Source organism: Pleuronectes platessa, chromosome 1 (assembly GCF_947347685.1).
Source record: "Pleuronectes platessa chromosome 1, fPlePla1.1, whole genome shotgun sequence".
In the NCBI taxonomy this organism is placed as follows: domain Eukaryota; kingdom Metazoa; phylum Chordata; class Actinopteri; order Pleuronectiformes; family Pleuronectidae; genus Pleuronectes; species Pleuronectes platessa.
The window spans coordinates 8,443,022-8,463,571 of record NC_070626.1 but is presented as its reverse complement, the minus strand read 5'-3'; the positions used below and the strand labels follow the sequence as shown (position 1 = coordinate 8,463,571).

The window sequence follows — 20,550 nt, the reverse complement described above, 5'->3', positions numbered from 1 at the left end:
GAAAAGCCCGCTTCTACCATTTGTCAGACAGTGGGCATTTATGTGTTTTGGGGCGTAGCTTTGATGGATTTTTTCAAATCGCGTCAGGCCCTTGCTAGCATTTCCAGGATTACAAACCCTAGGTTTAAGCTAACGTTGCAGACAAACACACGCTTTAATCAATTTCTTTTACATTTGGTTGTTTTAGATTGTTTAAAGAATAAAAAGAAATCCCACCTCACCCTATCTCCTTTAATATCTCGACACTCTTACTCAACTCTCAGCAAACTGAGGGTCAGTGCTTTGTGTCATGTGCTTCAAACTGGAACATATGGTTGTGGAAAGTGAATACACTCAATAACCTGCATCTATTTCCATAACTGCTGCAGTTGACTTCAGGTGAAGAGAGCTTCCAGTATGGAGCAGGGCTCTGGCAAAGACTGTTATCCTTAATTTCCCCGTGAAATAGCTGGAATAGTTGATATAAAATCACATTTTAAAGATGTGATGCCGTAAATCATTTTTCCTTCCCTTTTGTAAAATTTATTTTTGTTCCACCTCCTCTTTGACATACAGAGGTCTTTCATCGATTCTTCAAAAAGTCAAGCTGCTCCTCAATTTTTCATCCCTGTCATTTGCCTCTGCGTCTGCCTCTGTGTTTGTTTGTTAATGATGTGATGTGCTGCATTTCAGCATAAATAAATCATTATCGTATTAACATTGATGCATTAGTGTAATTGCTGCAAACAACTGTGGCTGTGGGAAAACTGTCAGTCTCCACAAAGCATATACTCTGTGACCCAGTTCATATTTTGAGTCCTAGAAGATCCAGTCGAGAAGGTTTGTAGTTCATAAATGACACCAGGCATTGGACTTAAATCTATCCTAAGTGATCAATGGTGTTTGGATTCCCAGTCAGCGCCGGTTGAATCTGGTGGGTGAGATTGTGAAGAAGGCTGTTCTCAAGAATGGCTGTATTCGCTTCTGCTCTTAAGTTTTTGTGTTGCCGGCATATGCAGAAATGTTCTTTCCAACGTGTGCTATTGGCATCAAGCCTGATAAAATGGAGCCACATTTTTTATACGTTTACATACACACTTTGAAAGTCACACTTTGAAATTCACACTGTAGCAAGTTCACACACACACACACACACACACACACACACACACACACACACACACACACACACACACACACACACACACACACACACACCACACACAATACCAGTGTCTGGGGTTACCAGCTTTATAAAATCATGGTACAAGCAGGCTGCATGTTTTCTGGCTCAGTGACGGATCGATAAAGTAGTTCTCAATCCATTTGATTTGTCTATGGCTGAACAGATGCAGTTGCCTAATTGCGCTGCCAGAGAAGGAGGATTGAGTTTAATTTGGAGTGGTAGTTTTTGTCTTGTTTGTGTTTTTTAAATACCTGGACCGTTACACACGTTCCAGCTTTGTCGTATTCTAGATACTCTATCTCATCTAACTAGTCTTTAATGGAGTCAGGGGTGCATTCGTAACCGTCACAGTTTTTTTTGTTAAAGAAGTGCTTAATGAAAAGGTGCATGCTTCCTTGATCAACTCCTAATGTGGTCTGATAAATCAAATCCAAATGCATTCTTCCCTGTACACACCTAGTATTAACATGTGTTTTTTGTGATCCGATCTCAAGTGGACATTTACATTTGGAGCCATAACTCAGCATCTTATTGGAACCGTTGGATTTTACCAAGTGTGAACAGGGTCTTTGTTCTTCTTCATTAACCAACTGCAATTAGCTTGTTCATGAAAGGTGCCGTTCTCCTTCAAACTTATTTCAGTTACACTATTTGAAATAAACATGTTCAACATTACCTCAGCTTGAAAAGGACAACAGATTAACAAACAACTCTCACGTCCTCCATTTTGATATGATGAATTAATTATGTATGCAAATTAATTTCCATGTCTCTATAAATAACTGTTTAGATTTTTTTATATATATTTTGTCTAGATGTATTTTTCTCCCGCTCTTTTGTTGACACCTCTGTCTTTTTGCTGCTTTCTTCTCTATTTCATTTCCTCTTGCTGTCTGCCTGTCTCTGCAGGGGCAGTGTGTTGTCACAGTGCAGCTCGCTGATGAAGAGCTGGCTGCGGATGAGGAGGGTGTGGACTACTTCCTTCTGTTTGCTGGCAGCACACAACGGCACCTGACCAGCACCCAAAGGAGCAGTCATGACACCTTGCAGGCGGTGTGTCCCGGTAAGCCACCCCGCCCACAATGCCTTGCAGCTGCCCTGTCATATCTAATGGACCTGTGGGAAAGTGGCTCCACCTGCAGTAATGCATTTATAATAAATCTTTTTGAATTCTTAAGGCAGTCATTGTCGTAGGCACCTTAGCTCAGTTTAGGTAAATAAAACATGAAAGGAAAGTTCTCTGAATGCAGCAGCATTGCAAACTCGTATGCTGAAGTTCAGTAAAATATAAGGGGGAGTCAACATCCCGAACAATATAGTCATGTGACCAAAAAGAGAAAACAATACAACATCTCCTGTTGAGGTCAATCCTCTATAGTAATCAAGTGCTATATATACCCAACATTAACATTAAGGGATGCCAACGCATACCACAATATCACTGTCTGAAAAAGTTATTGTCCCTAGGTACAGGATAACCGGGCAGTCAGGAATTAATGTAGGCGAGGAAGAAAGTATAAGGGATAAATAGTTCTTCATCAACTACCTCTACCACTGTCCTTTAGGTCAGTGTCCCCCTGAGGTGAATGAGCAACAGCACTGAGACGAAGGTTCAAAGGACACAGGGCACAGAACATGGTGGCGAAAATGCAGAATAGCTCTTTGGTTTGGGTGTCCAAATGTTGAGAAAGACAAAAATATTAAATGAAGGGACCGATTAATAAAAATGTTCTTTGTAGTCCTCATGAGTGAGGTGTTAAAAAGAAAGCAGAACATGATGATATGTTATCTTGTTAAGAGCTCGTCTGATTTAACACAAAGGAAGGAGGTGTGACTCCTCAAACAGATCAGTTCTTCTTCACTGCTTCTTAGGGGCCGATCCTCTGACCAACCAGAAGGTCTGTAGTATGGGGTGCCTTTGAGCAAGGAACTTGAGACTTTCAGACATGCGCTAAACCATGCAATTTTCTGGAGATGCGGGTATGTGAGAATGCAAATGTCTGAGGCAGTTGCTCCACTCATTTTACGGAACTTTAACTGCCAGCCCCCTAGTAAAATCTTTTTGCAATCCTGCAATTCGGGAATTTTCTAGTGAGCCCATGTGAGAATAAGGCAGTGAAGCCCTCAGCAAAGTGAGTGGGCATGTTTCTGACACATGAGGGATGCAAAACTGACAAAACACAAATGTGTAGGGACAAAAAAGAGGTGTCATACATGTAGAAGATGCAGACAATATCAGCTTTGAATGACAACAAAGTTTGGGAACTTAAACACTTGATTTATAAGTCACGTCCTGCGTCCTGCATGCTCTAACCAGGTGCCTGGATGTTCTGAAAATGTTCCGGCAATCTCCTAGACAGAAGTTAAATCATTTAGACGACCATGTTGAGCAGGAAGTCACTGAATACATGTAGTGCCTCTACACCCTGAAAGCTGTGTTTTGACATTGGCCATGTTTGAGCACTACAGTGCTCATTATTCATTCCTTCTGTTGTGACAACTGAAAATACATTAACTGATAACGTGTTGTGTTAATTTCCTGTTAGGTCAACTTTGATTTGTTTACTGCTGAAATGGTTGTAGTGGGATGAATAAAAAAAACATCAAGTCAACTATTATATTTTAATAATATGAATTTAATTGGATTCAAACCAGTCTACACTGTGCTGTATCTGATTATTAATAAAGGGTGTTAAAGAATTTTGATGTCTAATGAATAATAATGTTGGTTTTAATGCACGTTTGTGTCTGTGTATGAAGTTTTCATCACCTCTCTTCCAGAGAAACCTGTACAATGTACAGAGTTTATTCAAATAACAGAAAATCTCAGACTCAAGCAGTTTTAAGACATGAATTCTGTGAATGAACTGTCTGCTTTTCACATATGAAGGACGCATTAGGAGACGTTCGGGTCAGATAGAAATGTTTTTTTTCTTTCTTTTCAACTGTTTTTCTTTGAATGACTTTCTTCACAGGTCACAGCCAATGCAAATTCACCATTACATTTTTTTTTATTGTTTTTTGTATCTAAATTCGCGATGTTAGCCACAACTAGCTAACAACTATTAATGTTCACGCAGCACAAAGACATAGGAAATTGGGTATGCCAACTACAATTAACATAATAAAAGGCTTGTATATACACAGCCAGACGGATATCTATTTCAACAAAGTTACCTGTTCATTCCTCTCTTCCTGTCTCCTTCCTCATTGTATCATCTTGTAGCCCATGACTGCTGTGAGGGGGTGCTGGTCACCTTGTGCTCTCTCACTCGAGTTGTTCCAGAGGCCCTGAAGAAAGACCTATACCTGGGTAGCGTGTCTCCACTGGGCGAGCAACGATTCAGCTTCGTCCAGGATTTGGCTTTTGACATGGCCCAGTTTCTGGTGAGCAACAAGCCGAGTCATTTCCATTTCTGCATCAGCTGTAAATTTCAACAAACGCTGACGTTTGTCATGGAGCAAGAACAAAGTTTCGACCCATGGTTACACAGTGACACAGCAATGTGGGCAGAGTGAAAGATAAACATGTCAGGGTTACGTTCTGGCAAGGTCTGATGACTGACAGTCCTTTTGTTAAATCTTTTTGTTATCATCCCATAGAAATGGAGTTGTAAGTCTGTTTACAAGGGAGGAGGGCAAGATAGAATGTGTCTTGAGTTCTCAAAGTTAATTGTTTGCTTTTGTCAACACATCACAGTTCTAATTTGAGTTTCGTATGATAAATGCATGTTGTATTTTCATATCGTTTGTCTTCATGCAATTACATTTTACATTTTAGCCATTAAGCTAATGCTCTGTGCTAAGGCTTATGGCTGAGCGCCTTAAAATGAGCGCTTCTAGACTAAGCCTCAGCTTAGCCTCACCTTTGGAAACTTGACTCATGTTTGTAATCACCCTCCATACAGGTGAGCACGGCGGGTCGGGCCGACGCCCTGGATGGGGCGCTGCTGCTGGATGAGTGTCAGATTCCTCTGCGGGAGTGTGAACGTCTGGATGAGAGTCTCGCGCTGGCCCTCCAGCATCTCGCACTGCCTCTCGGATGGACCATACTGGGAAACAAACCAACCAACAGCACTGGTGAGACTGAAGGGCAGTAGGCTGATTCTAACATGTCATGTCCTAGCACATTACAAGTCATTGAGGATGTCTCTGCAATGATGTAGAGATATACCATCTGGGATGATTTGATATTGTATGAATAAAGATGATGCACAGACCAATTTTAGCTTACTTACAATTCAAAAAACAAGAAACCTCCTTTGTGTATATTTATGTGGCTCATGTCTTTCACAGAGCCAGATCAATAAAATTAGGACGATTGATCACTCTCAGCATTTTGTTGTTGGCATTTTCAGAGTAGTGCTACAATTACATTTTACAATAACAGTAAAAGTACTGCTGTTAATCATGGTCTGCCATCACCCTCCCCAACACATAAAGGTAGTTTTATGGATGTGTAAGTTATTCAGGTCTCGAAACACTAGTCTGAAATCACACACACTTTGTCTGACCTCCACAGTTTCCATGTAAAAGTAACGTTTGAAGCAAGTTTCTTGACAAAACCCAGCAGGAGTTACTTGCTAGCTTTTTAATTGAATCATAAGATGCCGTGATTTCTACAATGCAATTAGAGAAGGAACATCATTTTAAAATAAATTGGAAACACATGATACTGTAGACACTCTTTGTAGAGTTTTCCATGTATGGAAAAACTCATTGAGTCTTCCAGCAACCAGAACCATGCCATCTGCAGGGCACATAAACTGAAGACTTGTTCCTGTTGTGTGTCAACACATCTACAGTATGTCTGCAATATATACTGATTTCTATGCTTATATGACTCTAATATATTTTCAGCAGTTATCTTCAATAATATTAAATACATCACTGAGTTGTGACAAGATCATCAAAACATGTATGTACTAGAAGGGAATTCCTGGCTTATAATAGGCTACTTAGAGTTTTAATATAATCAATCCATCCATCCATCCTCTATACCACTTATTCTTTTAAAGGCCATGGGGGAGCTAAAGCCAATCCAAGTAACATTGGGCAAGAAACAGGATACACCCAGGACAGGTTGCCAGTTCCTCACCAAGAAACAGAGACAAACGACATTTCACACTCTTCTCAAGTCTCCAATTAACCTAACCCTGATCTGCATGTTTTGTAATGTGGAGGAAGCTACCAGTACCTGGAGTAAATCCATGCAGACACTGGGATTTGAACCAAGAGCTACAGTGCTAACCACTGGACCATCTTTCCGTTTGATATAATATATAATCTAATAATTTAATGGTATGTAAATTGTAAAAGCTAAATGGTCTGTATTTATATATTGCTTTCATAGTCTTCATGACCACTCAAAGTGCTTTATAGTACAGTTTATTGCCATTCATCCATTCACACATACATTTAATACAGTACATCTATGGGCTGCAATTTTTCTATAAGGGGCAATTTGGGGTTCAGTTACTTGGCCAAAGACACAGCCGCCCCAATGTATGATATGTTGTTTATAATAGGGTAACAAGTAGTTGCTGTTGGCTTGGGTGTATCCCTTGAGAGATCTAACTACAAGTCAAGGCTTCATCTGAAAGCACATGGCTACAACACAAGCTGTGCATGCTGATTTTCTATCCCATGTTTCTGATGCTACTGAAGATTATCTGGTCCTTTTCAATAACACACATCTCGCAAAAACCATCTCCACTACATGTGAATTCAGGATTGTAAACATATGAGGAATGTTATTGGAGCCCAATATGGCCTGATCATGGGGGGGACATTCATTCGGTGCAGCAGTGATGCTATCATCACTGCTGCCATAAACAAATTTATAAACACAAAAATATTTTGCTTTACTTTATTTTTACCAATATATTCTGTTGGGTGACAGAAAAGCTAATTCCTCTACTGTCAATAGGATAGGAGTCAATTGTCCTTATGAAGTGGGTTGAGCATAAGATGTATATGACTCGTGCTCTTATTTGCTGTGTTAAATGCAAAACCAATGCTTGTGTTTCACATGTTTAAAATCCAAGGAGAAGGACTGTGCTCTACTTTGGTGGTTGTGACAGTCTGACATGTCTGAAGCCACGTCTGTTCTTCTGCTTTTTCTCTTCTTGAAACCCCATGAGGACTGGGCCCATTTCGGCGGATGACACATTGAAAAATACGTGACTTACTCACTTATTAACACAGCTCTAATTGGAGAAGGAGCCAGATAAGATCGGCAAATCTAATCATTCTTTCTTGTTATCTTTAGTTGACACTCAGTGTATATAACGTAGCCCATTCAAAGCTCTTTCTTAAAAACAGGAGGTCAGTAAGGTCAGTGTAGTTGATAGCTTATATTCACAGAAAGACATGAACTTGAAAATATGTCAGCGAATGGACTTTTCATCTGACTCTGTCATTAGTATGATCGGAGCCTAGTGTGACTGTGCTGCAGCGCAGACACACAGCAGTACTGTTGGGAGAAATGTGTATGTCAGTCCAAACAAACATACATCTTTATTAAAATCAAAGTGCCAATTTTTTCCCAGCCGTTGACTCTGACGACTTAAATCAGTTAAAGGGAGCAAAATGAGTTGACGTTGACAATAACCTCTGTGAGATAATTGCTCTCTGTGAAGCAGGGTAAACAAGACATTGGGGAGTAGTTTGAGCACTGCTGCTGCCTCTGGCTGTTGTTAACATAATAGCTCATGGTTTAGCTTGTACTTGGAGATGAGACCAAACCAGCAGGATTTTAGACACAACTGACAAAAAATGACTCAGTCTGTGTACGGCGGATATGGAAAGTTTTCACAGTCTTTCAGATGTTTTATTCATTGTCGGTAGCCTGGACAGAAAACTCATCAAATCGCATTCTCAGTAATGAACTCCCTCCTGATAAGATAAGATCCAATGTTATGAAAAGTGTTATGGCTGTTTTGAGATGGACATTCACACGCAAACACACACACACACACACACACACACACACACACACACACACACACACACACACACACACACACACACACACACACACACACACACGCGCCTACTGTCTGCTTTGCACTGAAGTCTGTTGTCATATTGTTGAAGTGGAAGGCGGCTTCCAGCTGCGGTGAGTGATGTATGCTCTAATAGGCTCTGCTTCACAATATGTCAGCGCTTCAATACAAGACGCTCGGCTGCAGTGGACTGTGGGGAGGAAGAGGAGTACAATTCTGCTCTCCATTTATCAGATCTGTCGGACTATAGGTGGAGGTGACAGTGGTTTATCATCCTTCACGCTGTGGACACGCAGCAGTCAATGATCTCACCATTGCCAGTCATTTATTATCCTCCGGGAAATTCCCTTCTTTTGAAAGAGCAGCGCTTGTCATTAAAAATGGTGAACAACACCCACTTAATTCATCAGTTTTGAACAGTTATCAACATTTGCTGTCAAGTTCTCTATAGCCTGTGGCTTGTCAATCAATACCAATGTGCTGGTTGTTGAAGGAATGAACACAATTGTCAAAAAGCCTTTGTAGTTTCCTGCAATTTTTATTTTTTTATACTGAAGTTTCACTTTTGTCAAGTCAACAAGCTTAAGGACTTAATTTAAACAATCTGAGCTCATAGTATAAAGGGCATGCAACTGCACGGAGGGGATGTCCACATGTAATTTAGTTTGTTTAAAATTGTGAAAAAAAGGTTGTTGCACCAAACTGATAGTTCGGAAAGGTTGTGCGCAGTCTCTTGATTAAAGGTAAAGCTGGCATTTTGTTTCTGAAAAAAGTCCACATACAAACGCCATCAATCAATAAAGTTGTCTGAAAAAGAAAAGAAAACCCAGTCTCAGGGCTTCGCACAGTAATTCGGATTGTCTGTGAGCACCCTGCCTGTGCTCTCACTGCACATGACCAGAGTCTATATAAGCTGGAGAGGCAGAGAAGATACCCAGAGCTAAGCGAGCGAGTCTTGGAAGAGTCGGCTTCTAGCAGTTGTCAGTCAGTGCACGTTCATGTGGGGCGTGGCTTTAAAGAGAGGGCCGATGGTAGGGGGTGGGATTATTCAGTTTCATATTGTAGCCTACTATATGCTAGTTTTTCCAGGATTGCCAACCCTAGCTTTAATCTTGCCATCGTGCCGTCTCCCATTGTCTTCTAAAGCCACGTGCCCTTCCGCTTAAGCTTGCTATTTTAAAGGCAGATTTGCCAGGAAGTAAGAAACAATGCTTTCCCTTCACACACAAGCAGACCACCTGTGTGTAACAGGCAGAGTGTATGCACATTGAGTGCTTGCTCATGTTGGCACACATTTCTATCTTGATAATGCGCTCTTAAAATAACCCTAATGCTGCACCACTGACTTCACACCAAACAATGTGCGTGACCACACCTCATTTTAAGACTAGCAAACTCTAATGGGCACACTCGCATTTGCTATTTTACAGGTCATCCCTCAAGGGACAGTGTAAGAATTTCTGTATCAAATCTCAAGATAATCCGTCCCACAGATTTTGAGATATTCCAGTCTAGACCAAAGTGAAGAAACAACTGACTGTCGCTGCTTTCCTCTTCATACATTTGGGGTTTTGGCTGATGATATTGAAACTACTCTGTTATTTGTTAATGTTTTTGTTTAGCAATTTGACATGAAGTAAGAAAAACATTTGACCATTGTGTATCTAAAGATACAGTAACTATAGAAGCCAGTGTGTTTGGATCTCTGCCAAGGAATAGTGAAGCTGTTTCTGTGAGTCATGGTGACCCAACATAGTGTTAACCCACTTCACTTTGGTCCTGTGCTGCAGCACATAACTCTAATTACATGTGTTTCCCAGCTGAGGCTCCCGGATGCCATTGTACAAAAATGTTGTGGCTGTTATGGCAGCTGGTTTGAAGGAACCACTGTCAAACGCGACAGCGAAGCAATTCTTTCTGCTGTGTGGCACCTCACATTCCAGTCCTGCATAGTTTGGCCAAGTGGAGCATTAAATTTGACCAATTATCTTGAGGTCCATCAGGGCAAGCTGGCTCGCGGTAAATGGAGTGAAACCTCTCATCAGCAGGGACGACTACAGCATTGTAAATGTTGCCCCAATGATTATTGTGGTTCTGATAACAGAAACTAAATATTTTGTTTGCCCCTTTCACTGTTCTGCTGCTTTTTTTAAACTATTTTATAACTGATCATACTTTTGAAAGCTGCTCAACCTACAGTTTAAAATCATAGAATAAATTACAAAGGAGGTGCAAGATGGATTTCTTCCCACTTTTTCAATTAAATGTGTATTTTGTTGTAAATCACAATGTTTTGAACAAACAACTGTGAAGAGAAACTGTCCAGATAAATCTCTGGATTCTGGAACAGGATTGCATATGGTTTGTCCTGTTCCTCTAGTTGCTGCTGTTATAAATAAACGCTGACTAGCTTGGTTTGATGAATAATAGCATTCTCTCTGTTGAGCACTGACTGGCTGCATGTTTAGGAAGTTTACAATCATCACACCACGTTGAATTCCCAGCATGTATAATTTTAAAGACCAGAGTCTTATCTAATAAGGTATTTAATTGCTTTCTAATGATCGCTATGTTCTGCTTTTCATTTTGAAATTAGCATTTAGTGAACTTCACTTTCCCGTTCTTTTTAAACAATGTTACCTCTTGTGTCGGGTTGCCCTTTTCATTTTTCCAGAGGTCAGGCAGTAAAAGATACTAATAGTAACAGTAGTAACTGGGCAGCTGACTGCAACAAAACAGATTCAGTTTGAGATGAGAGAATTTCTGAAATAACCACACACCATATGCAGTCTAGCTTGAATGCTAAGGGGAGCATTGACAACATCTTGTTTCTTTGGCAGAAAGATGGTGTGCTTGCGTGTGTGCTTTTATTCCTTTGTGAGCACACAAATATGTGTAACTGATTTATGTTACTGCTATAGAGTGTATGTACTTGTTTTTATTGCCTCTTTACCGGTTTGTTTATTTGTCTTAATTGCCTTTGTAAGACCTATTAACACTGAATTTTTCAGGACCAGTAGACCTCATGGGGACCAAAGCCCAGTCTTGATGATGCGTAAAGATATTTCTGATGTCCCGTTTAATGTTAGGTAGTTAACTTAATTTAATTATGGTCAGGTTATGGATAGGGTTGGGCATGAATTGGTCACGGTAAACATTAGATATAATGTTTTGGTTAGGCTGTACTCAATGAAGTGAATGGAAGGTCTGAATATTGGTTGCTGCACAAACCTATGTTTGTGTGTGTCCATGAATCTCCATTACTTTCTGTGTGGAAGAGTAGAGGGAGGGTTTCAGTGTTTGTTTTTAGGAGTTCACCTGATATATAGGGCCAATAAGGGACTTAAATTAAGAATGGGTGTCTAGTGCACGTAATGGGGCTCACCTCTGATTAGATGGAATGGTGTTGTTTGATTTTGCATCATTATTAGGGCCCGAGCACTGACAGTGGGAGGCCCTATTGAAATTGTAATGTTTATTATTATTATTATTATTATTATTATTATTATTATTATTCAGGCAAATTAATTGGCTTTTTGAGGGCTTTAACAAGCTCAAATTCGTACCAAAATTTGCAGAAAGTTAGAAAGTAGTGAAAATGTACGTATTCTGGAACTATATCTATATTCAGAAAGACAGAGGTAGATGTTACTGTACTAGTTATATTTATTCAAAAAGTTTAACATATTTACAACACATCATTAGATTATTTCAAATATGTACAAAGGGGGACAGGGAGAGAGCGGCGGCTTCTCCACCTCTCCTCTCTCCTCCAGCTCATCTCGGCCTCCTACTTTCTGCAGCTCAGTCCCATAGTTGGAGTTGTCTCCTGCTGCAGTTTCGTCTCCTTTCACCGTCTCCTTTCACCTTCTCGTTCTCCTTCTCCTTGTTGACCTCCACCTCACTGCTTCTTCTTATCTCAGGCTCCTGGTTCAGACTTACTTCCATAAGCTTAGCCTTGGCCTGACAGTCAGTGAGCTCAGCCAAGCAGTCAAGATAGGCCCTGAGGCGAGCACACCATTTCTTGACCTCCTTCTTTATGACACAATCTTTGTCAATCAACTGATGGTGTAGTTGCTCCACCTGCTCATTCAGGGCCTGGATCTCCTTCTCCATCTCCTTCTCATTCTCCTTCTCCTTCTCCTTCTCCTTCTCCTTCTCGTTGTCCACCTCCACCTCCACCTCACTGCTACAGCTTGTATCAGGCTGAGGTGGCTCCTGGTGCAGACTTGCTTCCATAATCTGAGCCTTGGCCTGACAGTCAGTGAGCTCAGCCAAGCAGTCAAGATAGGCCCTGAGGCGACCGCGCCGTTTCTTGACCTCCTTCGTTATGACATCATCTTTGTCTTTCAGCTAGTTTTCCAGTTGCTCCACCTTCTCATTCAGGGCCTGGATCTCCTTCTCTTTCTCCTTCTCCTTCTCCTTCTCCTTCTCTTTGTCCTTCTCCTTCTCCACCTCCAACTCACTGCTACAGCTTGTATCAGGTTGAGGTGGCTCCTGGTTTTATCAGTCTGTGTATGTGTAGTGGTCTGTGTGTTTACTGGGTCACCATGGATCCTGTACTGGTGTCATTAGGCAGCTCTGTGTTGTTGCCAAGCTGCAGCGGGTGATGGTATGTCAGCTACCACACCACAAACTGGCAACCTGGACACTTGCTCTCCTCAGTCTCTCTGCTTCTTGTTAGCTTTATTCTTTTGGTTTTACTACACCTGTCATCCTCTCTCTCTTCCTCAGAACTGAATCCTCAGGAGACTCTGCTGCACTTCTCCGCTCGTCGAGGTCTATTTCGGGTTACACACTTCTTGCTGCAGCAGCCTGGAGCTACAGAAGCCCTGCGATTGGCCAACAGACAGGGCCACACCCCATCCGCCATCGCTGCTTTGCGAGGACACGGACATCTCCACAAGCTTTTAACAAAGTAAGCAACAAACTGTTTTCCTTACGGCACTAAACGGCTATTGTATAACAACACCACCATATATTAAGTAAAACGTAGCATTAAAGTTAATTTGAGTTTTACTTAGCTTCAAAAACAATAACCTAAAGACCATTTTCACACATTGGCCATTTTCCTCAAATGCTGTTATGAGTCACAAACAAAGAGTGTGACGAACTGTTTTCATTTCACAGGTCTCTATCTGATCAGCAGCTAATAAGACAATGGAGAGTTAAAATGTGGATAGACACAGGACCATGTTTCAAGACATATTTGATAGCATTAGCTACCCTAACCCTACAGCTAACGTTAAGTAGTTTACGTTGTTTAATACTGTGTGATGGGAAAGACGTTTTAATCAGTGCACCTGTGGGACCCAATTATTTAAGCCTGGAAGTAAAATGGACTGGAATCAAGCTAATGCTAAACGCTAAATGCTTGATCCAATGCTAATGTGCTTGAAACTAAAAGTTGTGTAAACTGTTTGAACACTTCACAGACATATGTTCCAGTGAGAACTATGTGACGTAACGACACACACTAAAACTATTTCTGATGTCTGTTTAAAAGACACGTTGATATTTCAATATAAAAACAGCCCTCATGGCTGTTGCGTAATGTTAGATTATTAGCTATCAAATATGCTAGTTATATATATATATATATATATATATATATATATGTATTACTTATTCCACATTCATCTGTCTGTGTCTGTCTGAACCTGGTCTTCGGTAACTCATAATCTATTTGCCAGATAATTTTGATCATTTTATTATTTTTATTTCACTATATTGGTATCACAGACGGACTGACATGTGACAGGTTCAGATGTCCATCTTGGCAACACAATTTCACAGTTTCCCTTCCTGTTTGTCTTTAAAGTGAAAGCACAATGTTTTAGTTGCTGCTATGCTTTATACTGAGCGAATATATAGAGCTTTTATTCAAAACAAAATGTAAACTTGGGTAAAAAGATACACATATTTGACATGTAGACACATGTTGTTTCCATTTTTCTTGATAGGATTTATCACGTATGGTTTTTAATTGTACGTTGAAAGACTTTCTCCTCAGTGTTTGACAGTGAAACCAGTTCAGAGTTTCAGTTAACGTTGCTCTCTTCTCTGTACAAACACTGTCATGTCAATATATCCGAGGGTGGATGGCGTAGGTTCCTCCTTCTGTGAGGCAAAATAGTATGTCTGTTGTTCTCATGGAACAATGGAAGTATCCACAGAGCATCACCACAAAGCCACACTGCAGCCTAGCTTTAGCACTCTGAGGTGCAGTTAGAGAGTTGAGGGCTAATTGAAAAGTTGTGGGCTGCCATTATTGTTCCGAGGGAACATGATAGATAGATGGGAATCGTTCCTCAACACAAAAGCCTTGGTTACAACTCTACTGACTATGTTAAACTGTAATTCAAAACATACTGCATTGTTGTCTCTCTCTAGTTTAAGTCCAAGGGTATTTATGTGTTTTTATTTTGGAGGTGACAGGTATAATCCCTAACAATGCTTTTACTCCTGAGGTCAAATTGTTCTCATCCTTTTCTAATGAGACCTTAAACGACTCTTTGGTAAATGAACTGAGACACGGTTTAAAGTGGAAATGGACCCCGTTTATGTCTTCTTAGCACTTCACTTATCTGCCGCAGCATAGTTTTCACTTAACTCAAAATGAAGATGCCACAAGCTGAAAGACAGCCACCACTTAGTGAACGCGCTCACTGCCAAGCGTGCACTTGAGCTGCTTTACAACTTACAGCTCTCTCTCTCTCTCTTTATGTGTTGGTAATTACATTTCCCTCATGAAAAGTGAAGTCACTCACAGCCTGGCCAGTGACCTCAGCGCCCAGGCCTCACAGCTCAAGCAATCCACCCAGGATTACGTAAACGTATCTGCCTGACTGGGAGGTGTCTCCTCTTTACAGCACTATCTTTAGGAACAAAAACACTGCACATACTTTTACATTCAACACTTCGAGCAAATGCAGAAAGGGGGAGTTATCTTGGAAAGCTTATCGACAAGGAGTGGTCTTTATGTAGGCAATCACTGGGCGTATTTTACCAGGAAAGGAAAACTTTTTGTCTGGAACATTTGAACATTTACTAGCTTCTTTATTACTTGACAATATCTGTGCAGGTTTTGCTGAAAGGGTAAAAAAGATGAAAATAACAACCACAGCATTTGACTGTTGGCCTTTTTATCCCTGGAAATAAGAAAAAACAGCAAGCACGTGGATTATTGAAGAAAACGTGTGAGCCTGGATTGGCTAACATATCTGTGAAATGCAGTTCTGTGCTGTGAGAGCCAATCAGGCTGTATAGACCGTTCAGAGTGATGCAAGTGTCTCTTTCACAACAGGGCTGACACAGACGCAGAGAAAGGGGCTGACAGTGTCCACCAGGTCTCTACAGATGCCCGGGTAATTTGTCACCTCCCCAGGCTGAACACACATACCCTGACACTGAGAAACCACCCTGGCCGCGAACCTCCGACCCTTCAGAAGAGTGTGGAGCAGCTGCTGCACCTGATATGCCATCTCCATGCCAAGGTGAGTCACACCACCCTGCCTTTCTAACATGCTATCTCTGCTCACATTGGCTTCATCCAGGAGCTCTGCAGCCACTAAACATTGTCGGATTGTTTGTCTTTACTCTGCTCTCATTTTTCTAACCTTCAAACTCCGTTTGTATAACCGGTAGAAACCTTATGCAATCAGTGAGCTGCCGATTGATAAGAGCTAAGGAGCAGCAGCTCTGTTGGTTTCACTGAGGGAAAAGCTAACGTTTATCCTCCTCCTTCTCTATGTTCTACAGGGAGTTTCTGTACTGGAGCTGCAGTTCGATTGTCTGCACACAGCTGCCGAATGTTGTGATGGCATAGAAACAGAGATAACCTGCGTGGAGCAACTACAGCAGGCTTCCACAGCATCGGAGTGTTTGGATTCAAAAACTGAAGGCAGCTGGGTAGAAAACTGCCCAGTGGAAAGCAGCGGGACTGATTCAGGACACAGTGAGAGTGGAAAGGCAGAGAAAGACGGGAGGTTGTCTGCGAGTACTCCAACATCAGATGTACGCCCTGAGGACCATGGCCTTCGTTCCCCAGAGGAGCGGGTGTGTTTTAGTACAAACATTGGGAGAGATTACTGCCAAGCAAAGGAGGAGGTAGGAGAGCAGCCTGTTGTTTCCACCCAAAATTTGAGTTTGTGTCACAGGAGTGAAGGAGCTCAGAATGAGGTAGAAAGGGCAAATCTTACTGTAGGAATCCTACCACCAGCAGGCTGTGGTAAACAGGCAGAGGAAACTGATAGAGGAGAGGCTGTGATCCGGGAAGGACAGGAGGCCACAAAGGGAGAGGACAGATCTGAGCAGGAAGAGAAGCACAGCACAGCCAGGAGGAAGAAGGAGGAGGAGACCAACCCAGAGTCAACAGATCCAATAACGCCCGGTGGAGACGAGAAAGCTTTAGTCATGGGCCAGGCTCAGTCGTTAGAGGGCTCAGAGGTATCTGACAACTCTGATTCTGAAACGAAAAACTGTGCTCAGGAAGAGGTGACTGTCAGGACAGAAGACATGAAACTGAGTGGGGAAATCTGCGATGGACTCTCTTTAGACGAGGAGAAGATGGAGAATAAAGGGTTAACAGACCCTATATCAGCCTCAAGGGACCTCCCCAATCCATCACTGATAGACAGCGGTGATGTAAGCGAGGAGCCTGAATCTGCGTTTTCACGTCTCCTGATAGAAAGCCTCCACAAGGGGGAACCTCCACCAGACGTAAACAGCCTGGAACAAAACCAGGAAACAGCTGGGAGGGATTACGCTACAGAGCAGCAGCAGGGCTTGGCTCCAGACACCAATTCTGAGAATTGTACTGGCACAGCAAATGGTAAAGAACTGGATGGTCAGGATGTAGCTGAAACTTCTGTACCAGGTATCAATAACTCATCTTTGCCATTGGATGAATCTGACAACACAGCAGATGTTCAGACCGCCGGGAACTCCACAGAAGATACACAGATTGACCAAGTGGACTGCATGGCCCACAGCCTCTCCAGTGATGACGATGGCAGTTTCCGGTCAGTCGGAAGCTCCACAACGGAAATCTTCCACCCGACTCATGACGGTGCAACAGCAGAGGAGCAGGACTTGGTTCAGAGCAAGATATCAGAACTGTCAGCAGGAACCATGATGGAGGAATCAAATGATATGAAACCGAGTGAAAGTGATTCACCTACTGTGGATGCAGGACTACTCTCGGAGCTGGACTCTGACGGGGCAGGGCATTTGACCAACTGCAACCAGTCTGGCACCGAGCCTGAATCACAACTGCCACCCAGCCCTCAGACAATGGAGCCTTTGAACCCGGAGGGGACAGGAGAGGAACTTGCCCCAGAACTTTCCAAAGAGGATCTGTCGTTGGGTCCCGTGTTGTCAGAGAATGAGGATTCCGGAGAGGCTAACTGCTCTGACCTGACTGCAGAGATGGAGCATTCAGCACCGGAGGTCACCTGTACGGTCCTAAGTGAACCATGTCAGTTTGTTGCAGAAAAGATCGAAGTGAATATCCCAGTTGGAGGTGATCGTCAGTCAACAGAGACCAGTGATGAATCTCTGGTGGCCTCAGGAGAGGAGAATGGGCATGTGCAGTCTGTGCCAGAGCAACAGAAACAGGATGATTTAGAGAAGACAACAGAAGAAATGTCACCTGATGAGGGATTAACTCAAGCAGAGAATGAGATCAGTGCTCCTTCATCACAAAGTATCACTCTGCTTTCAGAAGAGAGTACAGAAGCAGAACCACGTTCTCCAAACAATGAAACAGCTGGTGAACCTGTTGTTGAGAATGATTTGAATGAAAATCCAAAGACGTCTGATACAGTGGATGGAGCCTCAGAAAGCCACAACAGTGCAACCCAAGGTGAGCAAACAGGGATTTATTTCAGTCTAAGTTCAGGTTTATTCTAGTGCGACACTCTCACATACATCACTGGGCCATGTGTTTGTCAAAACCTTTTTCTAAACAAATATGCTAAATCAGATTCCGAACTCCTCCAGTGATTAATGGCAATAGCTCCACAAAGCTAAGTGCAATGTCGCCCAACATAATTGTGCTCGCAGAGATATTTGGCTTCTGTGCGACGTCCTGTCGTGATATATGGCTGTGTTTTGTTTTAATTAAAAAAAGTAGGTTATTCTAAAACACTTTCCCTAAAATGTGACAGAACATTCAATTTGCCACATCAGCTTATGCCCGGACTGTAGGATACATGGTGACATGTTATGTAACAGTCGTTTTATATATTTGGCACCTAAGGCCATGTATAGTTTGACAAAACTTCCCTTTATGTTCACATGTTCCCTGTTAGGCTCTGTCTCACGCACACATGCACTCCCTGGCTGCAGTATGTCAGCAGACACAGTCACATTACCAGCGCATGTGACCCAGTCTTACACGCGGAGCCAGAAGGCTGTTCTCTCCAGAACAAACATACATGGGATGTGAGCGCAAAGCAGGAAGTGAGACCAGCAGAGTCTCTCTTCTCTAAAAAATGAACTTGCAGCTCTCCTCTGTTGGCAATTTTCACTCATCAGTAATAATTGTACTGGACCCAAGTCCAATGAAAAGAGGTCAAGGGCATGGCTGGCACTGTGCGTCACGTAGAGAGCGGGGTGTCATTATGAGCAAGGGAATGTATTTACAGCCTGACAGCGGCCTAGCGTCATGAGGCTGCCAGAGACAAGGTTTCTGTTGTTTCAAGTTTTGAGTATGAAGATGTAAAATAACCACTGGGATTATAGTAGAGGCTTGAAAACAAAAAGTTCAAAGTCCATTATGGATACTTGTTTCTCAGACATGGTCACTTACATAACAAGACAGATTCCAGAGGAGGGATCCATCTCAAATAATTATACGACATCATCAGTGGACTGTTTGCTTTCTGTTTTTATAATCAAACAATGACAAATTCACTCACATTCAAATGGTTGTTCTCCCAATAGGAGTTTTAGAAGTAAATAAAAACTATAAACTAAAGCTGCCACATCATTATCGTACAACGTCTACCTCATCAGTGTGTCTGCAGTGAGAATAGACAAGTCTCAGTTCCTTTTCGCTCTGAGCACTTGTTATTGATTCCTGTATTCGGAGGCTTTGCCTTTGGACTGATTGCATTGTGTTGTGTGCATTTCTCCAGAGGAAGAGGTCATCAAGTCTGAAGACACTGTAATTGCTGCAGGGGAGGAAGAAAATGACACAGCAGAGGAAACCGAGTTCTCCACGGTAAGCTTCAAGTCTGTGCTGTGGTTGTCAGCTATCAGACTCTGCTTTGTTGTCAATACAGGTTGGATTAACATGAGTCCAAGTTGCCTCATTGTTTGCAAAAGCCTGTAAACACCCCTCTGGCAGAGGAAATGATCAAAGAGGCGACCAGTAACCAGTTCCATGAGCTATTACATGACCTGGGGGGAAATGTGGCCTGAGTCTGAAGTTTACAGCAGATATTTTAACTTATCAAACGCACATGTAGCTTCATTGAGCTGTTGATAGGACGTAACCACAGAGCTTCTCCTGCTGTGACGTGTGCTGTGGGCAAAGTTTTGTGAATCAGATTCAGTGAGGAACTACGAAGCAACGAGAGAGCTCTGATGCCAACAGATAATCTTTGGTTAGTAAAATGAATTAAGAACAAACAAGAAACATACAGACCAAGAGGGTTTATGACAGGAAAGATAAGAAAAGTAGGTGATGGTCATCAAGCAAACATGTCAGTTAAATACTTAGGCAAAGTAACTCTTAACCAACAACTATACCTATATATCCAAAAACAACATTCATTTTAAAACATTTCAAACTTTTGAACCCAACTCACCACCTTCATATATGAAAATATATCAACAAATAATACAGCCATAACAATACTAATAGCTGGTGGTGATATAGTGATTGTAAAATGGCACTCAGAGACTGTATAACTCTGCGAAGACCTAACAGATTCCTTATGAAACAATATCTAAATTCACTAGATCTGTATATTTATGTGGACCTGCATCAAATTGCACTCTCATAAATACCAGTCCAATCATCAAGATTCATGGATTATTCTCAGAGAATAAATGTCCCATCTCACCATGCTAAAGAAAGTGAATAAAATGTTACTGGATCTACCCCCTGATCTGGATTTGCACCGAAATTAAGTGGGTTCTTCTTTACCTCAGCATGGTAATCCGTCCAATAGTTTTGCTTCTTCCTGCAACTATACAAAAACAAAGCCTCCTTGGTCGATGTAAAAAGGTATTGGGATAATCCCTACAGTAAATTTTACTCTGATAATAAACATAATAATAATTTTTCTGGGAAATTGTAGCATTATCAGAGAGGTACAGTAAGTTAACACGCTGACTATCACACTCAACGTGTATCACCCAAGTACA

The 20,550-nt window shown here is 41.8% G+C and overlaps 1 protein-coding gene across 7 annotated transcripts in view; it reads left to right on the top strand.

Annotated features, from left to right (window-relative positions):
• LOC128439456 (A-kinase anchor protein 13) overlaps positions 1-20,550 on the top strand; it is a 113,475-nt gene that overhangs the window by 26,187 nt on the left and 66,738 nt on the right. For all 7 annotated transcript variants that reach the window (XM_053421933.1, XM_053421932.1, XM_053421935.1 and 4 more), the window contains exons 3-9: positions 2,075-2,228; positions 4,392-4,552; positions 5,074-5,245; positions 12,907-13,090; positions 15,479-15,668; positions 15,934-18,037; positions 19,314-19,399. In XM_053421933.1, the coding sequence (XP_053277908.1) occupies positions 2,075-2,228; positions 4,392-4,552; positions 5,074-5,245; positions 12,907-13,090; positions 15,479-15,668; positions 15,934-18,037; positions 19,314-19,399 (3,051 nt within the window). The remainder of the gene's footprint in view (positions 1-2,074; positions 2,229-4,391; positions 4,553-5,073; positions 5,246-12,906; positions 13,091-15,478; positions 15,669-15,933; positions 18,038-19,313; positions 19,400-20,550) is intronic.